This window comes from Panthera tigris, chromosome B2, assembly GCF_018350195.1.
Source record: "Panthera tigris isolate Pti1 chromosome B2, P.tigris_Pti1_mat1.1, whole genome shotgun sequence".
NCBI lineage: Eukaryota > Metazoa > Chordata > Mammalia > Carnivora > Felidae > Panthera > Panthera tigris.
In genome coordinates this window covers 123951616-123960202 of record NC_056664.1, presented here as the reverse complement: position 1 = coordinate 123960202, position 8587 = coordinate 123951616, and the positions used below count along the sequence as shown (strand labels likewise).

Here is an 8587-nt window from a genome sequence, read left to right as displayed (position 1 = left end):
TACTCTATTTGGGGAAGGCCATATTCAGCCATAGTGTCCCTAAGATGATGTGTGAAAGCAGCAACTCTGTCCTGTCCTGTCCTGCCACAGCGCTGACAACCACGACGTTCTAGTGTGAGACGTTCCCACACAACAGCCTCCTCCTTTTCCTGCGCTAGGAGACAGATCAGAAGAACACAAGTAAGCAAGAGCTACACCGGGCAGGAGAGAATTCCAGAGAGCTTTATTATTATTGTCTTCTTTAACTAAAGTGTTTGCAAATGTCTGCACTTTCATTCTTAATACTGAAACCTACTTTACCATTGTTTACAACACAACTGGCCACTGCAGCTCTAGAGAGGTTTTCCTTCTGGAACTCACTAGTGAGACCATAAAACCCTGAAAAACGTGTGTAGGCAGACACATTTTATTTGGTGGCAAAAGCAGGCTCCTGTGGCTGATCAATGTTTTCCTTTTCCTTCAGACCTACTTCCTAGGCTGACTAATAATCCTAGTTTTTTCTCAACCCCTGTAGCACTTTCCTATTTTTCTCAGGGCTGTTACATGTTTAGGAGAAATTTTCCCCACGGAGCGTGACGATGGCTAACCAGATTGACATTTGTCAGGCTTCACCCCCAGCCTGAAGCGCCTGATTCACGCTGGAGCCTGCCAGGGAAGTGCAGGGAAGGTCTGGAACCCCCCTACCGCTCCCTTCCCCGGTGAGTGGCAGGGTGGGGGGCGCTCTCTGTTAGCTTGAAATAGTTCCCGAGTGCAGTTTATAGCTGCTCCCCCGGGCCAGGTGACCCCTCCTGACGCCGCAGGCCTGCATCCAGAGTCCCTGCCCCAGGGCGGGTCCTGGTGGCCTCTTCGTAGGAGGGTGGTGAGCACGCTGGGACGAGGGCCGCCTCCCGGGGCAGCGGGGAGTAAGGGAAGCCAGGCTCGCTGCTCCAGGGGAGGCCGGGCCGGAAGTCCGTGACCTCTCCCGCCGAGGGGGGGTGCTCTGGGAGGTCGATGCTGAACACCTGCCCCGGGGGCCTAGCGGCCTGGCAGTGGCGGTACAGGAACAGCAGCAGAAAGGCCAGGAAGAGCAGGATGGTCGCTGGAAGAAGGATGCACAGGAAGGGCTCCACGTCGTCTTTCGCGGAACTTACCTTCTGGGTGCCCTGCAGTGAGGGAACAGAGCTGGGTTAGGAGGAGAGGAAAGCAGAGTCTCTTTCCTTTTGATTCTCAGCATCATTCCCACTCTCAGAATCACTGTCGTCATTTCTTTATGCCAATGAGCTGGAGCCCGCAGGAAATAAAGCGAATTTATATGATGAAGTAGGAATGCAGATGTCAAAAATACACGTTGATGGTATCCTACGGTATTTCATATTACAGTAGGAGAGTAGGTTTTCGTCGGTAGGTCCACCCTTCATTCTTCGAATGGCTGCTCTTAACTATTTATGCACTTACTTAATTTAGAACTAGGCCAATGATGTTGTATTGCCGCACAAAGGACCATATGGAACTTAAATCCTTTAATGCTGGCATGAATTCTGACATCGTTATGTGTGCATGTCACAATAAAGAATATTTGAGGGGGTGGCTGGCTGGCTGTCTCAGGCCTTTACGCATCTGACTTCAGCTCAGGTCATGATCTGGTGGTTCCAGTGTTCGAACCCCACGTGGGGCTCTGTGCCTGGAGCCTGCATGGAATTCTGTGTCTCCCTCTTTCTCTGCCCCTTCCTCTGCTCACGCTCTCTCTCTCTCTCTCACTCTCTCTCTCTCTCTCTCACTCTTTCTCTCTCTCTCACTCTTTCTCTCTCTCTCACTCTCTCTCACTCTCTCTCTCTCTCACTCTCTCTCTCTCTCTCAAAAGTAAATAAAAAAACATTAAAAAAGAGTATTTGAAATCTGAGTTAATAGCTAATGCTTATGATGCATGAGATTTTAAAATTCCTTCCATTTGTTTTTGCGATATCTGTAGCATCGATATGGAAACTTTGAATTCTTTAAAGAAAAAATTATATCGTAGCCTAAAATTTCTCTAAGTGACTGTGTAGCAACTAATTTGCAGCCAAATTCCTGCCACATGCTGAAATTCATGCAACATGCTGGTTTATATCTGTTCAAAGGGGAAAAAAGCCTGAATTGAGCAATTAAGTCTAATGAATCTTATAATCCTATAGAAAACAAACAACCTCCCCACCCCCTAAATACCCTACCTACCCTAGGATGTTATTAAGCTAGACATGAGAGGATTTCTGCAGTGTCTGTACGTTGAGATACCAGTTATTTGTGAGCCCTGTCTGGTATAAACACTAATTGTCTGGTTATTTTCTTAGAGTAAAATCTTTGAAGTGTAAGCCTATTTGGTGCTTTGCTATTATGATAGTAATCCTCTGCAGGGCTTCCCGTCTCCCAGCCAAACTTCAGTGGAAACATGAAATTAAATATTCTTGAAAGTTCACTGGTTAAAAAAAAAATTGCAGATAAATTCTTAAGCAACCTAGAAGGTATTGATTTTACACTATTAGCTCACAAGGTAATGATGGTTCTTGAGGGAGTAAATAATATAAGAGCCATGAAATGATGCTTCAACAGCAAGGTACAAAAGCAATATAAAAAATACTGTTCCAAATTGCATACACACTGCTTTCAATAAAGCTGCTAAGAAGTAGTGAGGTATTAAAAAAAAAAAAAAAGAAAGAAAACAACCTCTCTGTTATACAACTCATACAGCACCAAATGTAATGTTTGTATCCACTATTACAGAAGAAAAAAAATTAAAGCCTTATATTGTGTTTCAAACAAACAAGCAAAATACTAAACTCTTTATCTTCTTATTTAAAACAAATTATAACGTCCGTTAGCATGATGGATGGTTCTCTATCCTCTTTCTTTCTTTCTTTCTTTCTTTCTTTCTTTCTTTCTTTCTAGTTTGTTGATGTTTGAGAGAGAGAGAGAATATGAGTGGGGAAGGGGCAGAGAGAGAAGGAGACACAGAATCCGAAGCAAGCTCCAGGCTCTGAGCTTTTAGCACAGAGCCTGACGTGGGGCTCAAACTCAGGAACCACGAGATCATGACCTGAGCTGAAGTCAATGCTTAACTGACTGAGCCACCCAGGTCCCCTCCAGCCCCTCACTTTCGATCTGCAGGTGTCTTTATGTCTAAAATGAGTCTCTTGTAGGTCGCATATAGATGAATCTTGTGTTTTTATCCATTCTGATACCCCATGTCTTTTGATGATAATAAAACTATGAGAGTTGAGGGTCTTTCCTTGATTTTGGGGGTGAGAACAACTGTTTTGCTGACCATGACCTCTTAAGAGTGACCATGACCTCATCTAGTGTTGTATAATCTTTTTTATATCCTGAAGAATTTGCAATTATGTGTGTTATTTTGGTACAAAATTAGATAGTTTATTTAATATTTATATTGCCAGATAGTTTGTTCTTGGTAAGATGTAAGTTCAGGTATTTTAGCTTAAAGTGCATACAAATTAAAAGTTTTGTTTTTGTTTTGGAGTGTGATAGCCCTGGCTTTGAACTCTAGTAGGACTTTCTAATACCTGAGTGACCTTGGACCATTTATTTGTCCCCTATGGGTCTGGGTTTCCTTCTCTGTGAAGTGGAAATAGTAACATCTTTTTTGGACGGTTGGCACGAGAATTTAATGAATCAATGTGTATAAAGCACTTGGTGAATAATAAATATTTATTTATATCTCAGGGACTCACATGGTCAAATTTACTAGAAAATAAAATACAAAAGATAAACAGAAGTCTAGAAATGTATTGCTAAGGTTAGAAAATATAGTGAACATTAAAAAACCTAGCATTACTATGTTTATATTATAAGGACTGTATTTTTTCAGAAAAAAATATTTTAGTAATATATTTTATGTATGTGATATATTTCTAAATTATGGGTTCTTTCTGTTTTCTTACGCATAATCTAATTTATCAAAACTACTAACTTAAAATCTGTTGTGATATAATACGACTTTGATTACAAAAGCTATAAGAATAGATGAACTCATAAATATAAATTTACTACCACGAGTAAAAAACAAGTTGGAGTCAACAGCAATTTAACTATGTTGAGATTTTTTTCTCTAGACGAATCAATAAAAATGTTAAAACTGTTATCACTTTTGGTGCTTAAAACAATTACTCTTCAACCTTGATAAACTTGGACTGTTTTGCATAACTCAATTTTCTTCATTCTCCATCAATTATATGAATGATAATAGTTTCTAAACAGTTGGGGCCATCAAATTTTAAATACTCTGTTACACTCTCTGAGTTCAATATGCATAGAATATAAAGATACTTAATGTTCTATTTAAAAGGTTTTGTGTGATAGACACTATTGTTTACAACTATGCCATTTATGGTAATTATCAATACTCGTTGCATTTTTTTACAATTAGTTTGCAATTAGTTGCAGAATTTTGGAAGGGGAAAGGACATAGTCCCTTCCTGTAATCAGTACTTCCTCTGGTTGAGTCAAATGTATCCAAATATAAAGTGGCACTAAAAGATTTATCTAAGATGGCAAATTAGGACAATTTCTTGACATAAAGAACTCCTTTTCTAGTGAAGAGAAGCACAGAGATACGGAACAAATTTATGATATCCTTAATTTTCTCTTTCACTAATTCTTGGTGTATTGGTTCAAATTATTTTGGATTTTTTTTTTTAATGCAAAAAGGGTGCCTACTTTAAAGCAATTTTTTTAAATGTTTATTCATTTTTGACAGAGAGGGAGAGAGAGAGTGTGAGAGGGGGAGGGGCAGAGAGAGAGGGAGACACAGAATCCCAAGCAGGTTCCAGGCTCCCAGCTGTCAGCACGGAGCTCAACACAGGGCTCAAAGTCAGGGACCCTTGAGCTCATGACCTGAGCCAAAGTCAGACGCTTTACTGACTGAGCCTCCCAGGCGCCCCACAGATGTCTGCTTTTTCAGTCAAATGTTCTAGTTTGTTAACTTCCCTCAAAGTTGTTTCTTTTAATATTTCTCTGACGTGTCTATTGATGCAAGAACTTTGTTATTCAGGGAACGTCTCAAAATATTCAGTCAAAAGTGTAACTGTTGAAGGATATACAATCATAAGTATAAATGCAATTATAAACATAAAATGTAAATATAAATATATACGTGAGTATATATAAAATGCATCTAAAATTTCTTTCTGGAAGAGGTAGTTTGGGAGGACTTAGACACCAGTGTCCTCAGCTGATGTTCCAGACAAGAAGAAAATAGGTTGGTTTCCCTCTTTTGTTCTGGGGACCGCAGTATCCCTCGCTTCCCTCCTGCTGATAACATTAATTGAGTCCTTAGGTTTCTACAAATATTTTTCCCTGGTGCTGCCTCAGGTTGAGGCTTCTTTGGTGACTTCCCAGGCAAAGCCAAGCCGCTGGTGTTTCTTAGAGACAAAAGCCTGCCTGACCACCCCCCCACCCCCAGCTGCCCTCCCTGAGGTAAGATCCGTGGCTTCTTCTAACTCTCAGAGCAACACTGTCCCCTCCTCACACCGCCAGAGAGCTGCAGGGGGGCCTCTTGTTTTCCTGTAAGCAGACATCGCTTCCTGTGTAAAGAACAAAGTCCTAAAACCAAGGCCCACAACTCTGTCGTCCCCTCTCCTGCCCTCAGGTTATTTCTGGGAGAAGTCTGACCTATCACGTGTTCTTGGAACATCTCTGTGGCAAGTTTCACTTGAATTCATCATTGTCAAAAGACGGCAACTTTCACGTTACTTCCCCAGACTGTGCCAGTCCGTGAAGTCAGCTTTCTGTCATCCCCAGGGAGTAAAATGCGGCCACTAAGTTTTAAGATCCTACGGATACAGGCATTGTTGGCTTTAAAACTGACCAAGATACTTTGGGGGGAAGAAAAGGCTTAAGTCATGGGTACAGACCTGCAGCTGGGTTTCCGGGAGAGGTAGGCTTGATTCTCTAGTTAACCACTCATGTGTCCCCCTGCCAGCGTGTCCATACTTCCTCCAGCTGCTGGCCATCAGTCCCCGCATGTTTGCATCCGACTGACGCACTGGCCACCCTTCTACCTCGCTGCCCAGATTTCAACAACACCGCCTGCGTGCGGCCTCCATCCAGCTTGGATGTGCTCGGCTGATGGCTGTTGGTAAATTCGTTCTTTGACGAGTGGCAACCAGGAGGAGAAACCAATCAGAGAGACCTCCCAGGACTGCCTGTATTTAAATTCAGTGCCTCCGCATTTGTTTTCGTGGCCTTTCTCACGGTAAGGATTGGCATCAGATGTCAGACATGAAATAGATTTTGGACAGAGGATGTCTCTGCATTAGCATTGTTACAGTAAAACTACCCAAGCGGAATTTCCTTTAATTATTTCTGTGTTCTATGACACAGAGAGAAGGGGTATTCGGTAGAGAAGCAGGACTGCTTTATAACATTTTAGTGAATTATTTAGATGAAGGATGTTAATGACAAAGTTGTACAGAAGCCAGACACACAATAGCTCAGATTGTTTGGAAGAAATATTTTCTGGTTTCAGTTAAAAAAAAAAATTACCAATACTTAAATAGTATTTCTTTTGATTATCTTGGGAACTTTATAAAATTATACCAAGCTTAAAATAAAAAAACTTTCAATTTGAGCATTCACGGAGGTAACCTTGGGATGTTTAATTCTACGTGTTTATGGAGAATTGAACGTTTAAGACGTGGTGGTTGGATTCTCTTTCTTTTAGCAGAGTAAACGTCAGTTTCAAATATTTATTCAAAATACTGCAATTCAGTATTGCAACTACCCACATCCTGACCTAAGCATCATTTCCATCCAAGCAACTGTCATGATGCTGAAATAGTATTTCTTTTTTAAAAAGTTTATTTATTTATTTTGAGAGTGTGTGTGCACGTGCGCGCGCGCACACACACACACACACACACACACACACGAGCAGGGGAGGAGCAGAGAAAGAGAGAGAGAATCCCAAGCAGACTCCATGCTGTTAGTGCAGAGCCCAACTAGGGGCTTGAACCCATGAACCCTGAGATCATAACTTGAGCCAAAACCAAGAGTTGGACACTTAACTGACTGAGCCACCCAGGCGTCCCTGAAATAGTATTTCTTAACTATGATTACTATTTTTTTCTTAAAAATTTTTTGTTAATGTTTATCTGTTTTTGAGAGAGAGAGAAAGAGCCCATGCGTGGGAGGGGCAGAGAGAGAGAGAGAGAGAGAGAGAGGAGAGAGAGAGAGAGAGAGAGAGAGAGAGAGAGAGAGGCAGGCAGGCTCCAAAGCAACTCCGCTCCGACAGAGGAGGGCCGAGTGCCGGGCTCCAACCCACGAACCACTAGATCATGACCTTAGCTGAAGTCGGATACTTAACCAGCGGAGCCACCAGGTGCCCCTATTGTTTTTTGTTAATTAGGGTTCTCCAACATTGGCTCATGGTGGCCTATGAATAGGTTTCTGGGGTGAGGTGGTAAACTCAATACAGTTTTAGATAGATCCAATTTTCTTAGGAGGAGCCCTAGTTTTCCTTACTCTTCCAAAGACCGCTGCCCTCCTTGATGAAGTCTGGCTCTTTGCCAAACTTATTTGTGGTAAAGTTTTCACGAAGTTTCCCAGGGCCCAGATCAGTATCTTAGTGTAGAACTCCTTTGTCACTTCATCCTTTTATTTCTTATCATGGAGTAAGTTGATTTTGTGCTCTTAGTTACATAATTGCCTTGTTCAGCTGATGAATTCCTGTTTGCAGCCAATCCTGCATCCCCACGCTGTTAAATCCAAAACACCTGACCTGTTTATTTATTATTTGCTATTTTGCGTGTCTGTGGCTTTGCAGGACTATGTCCTCAACTCCTTCTCTACCTTATTACGTAAATACTTTCATTTCTGGAGAAGCAAAGTGGAAATCTGGATCAAAAACATTACGTATGCATCTGAAATGTTGACCTTCCTCCGTCATTGAATGAATCAGATAGAGATTCCTGCTTTTATGGATACATTTTTGGGGACCAAGAGAAACAAATCACGCAAGTAAAATGTATATATCAGAAGGTGATAAATGCTATCGAGGAAAAGAAGAGGAGCAAAGTAAATGTGGAAGGAGGGGGGCTTTTAAAAGGGGAAGTCAACTGGGACCTCAGGGTAAGTGATATTTGCACAGAAAGCTGAAGGATGCAAGGGATTCAGCCATGAAGTTATCAGAAAAGCATTACAGACCAAGGGAATAGCCAGTGCAAAGGTCCTGAGGCAGATACATGCCTGGTAAGTTCTCAGAATGACTAGAAGTTCAGGGTGGCTGGAGCTAGGAAAAAAGCAGGAGACAAGGAGAGAGAGAGAGAGAGAGAGAGAGAGAAAGAGAGAATATGTGGGAGGTGTTAGGACAGCATAGAGTGTAGAATTTATAGAGCATTGTAAGAATTTTGGCTTTTACTCTAAGAAAAATGGAGCGGTCATGTAGCATTTTGAGCAGAGGAGTCTGTGGCTTCCATTTTAAAAGGATAACTTCCATTTTAAAAGGATAACTCAGGCTCATCTGTGTTTGAAATAGGTGTAGGAATTAGGACAAAAGCAGGGAGGCCAGCTAGGGGCTCTTGTAATAATCCAGGGAAGAAACACTGGACCAGAGTAGTAG

The 8587-nt window shown here is 41.8% G+C and overlaps 1 protein-coding gene across 1 annotated transcript; it reads right to left on the bottom strand.

Annotated features, from left to right (window-relative positions):
* Positions 1-206: 206 nt before the first annotated feature.
* Positions 207-5998, bottom strand: SMIM28 (small integral membrane protein 28). The gene is made up of 2 exons (XM_042985357.1): positions 5883-5998; positions 207-1142 (listed from the first exon to the last, which is right to left on the bottom strand). The coding sequence occupies exons 1-2, from the start codon at positions 5991-5993 to the stop codon at positions 756-758; spliced, it is 498 nt and encodes a 165-aa protein (XP_042841291.1). The 5' UTR covers positions 5994-5998; the 3' UTR covers positions 207-755.
* Between the last annotated feature and the right edge of the window lie 2589 nt (positions 5999-8587).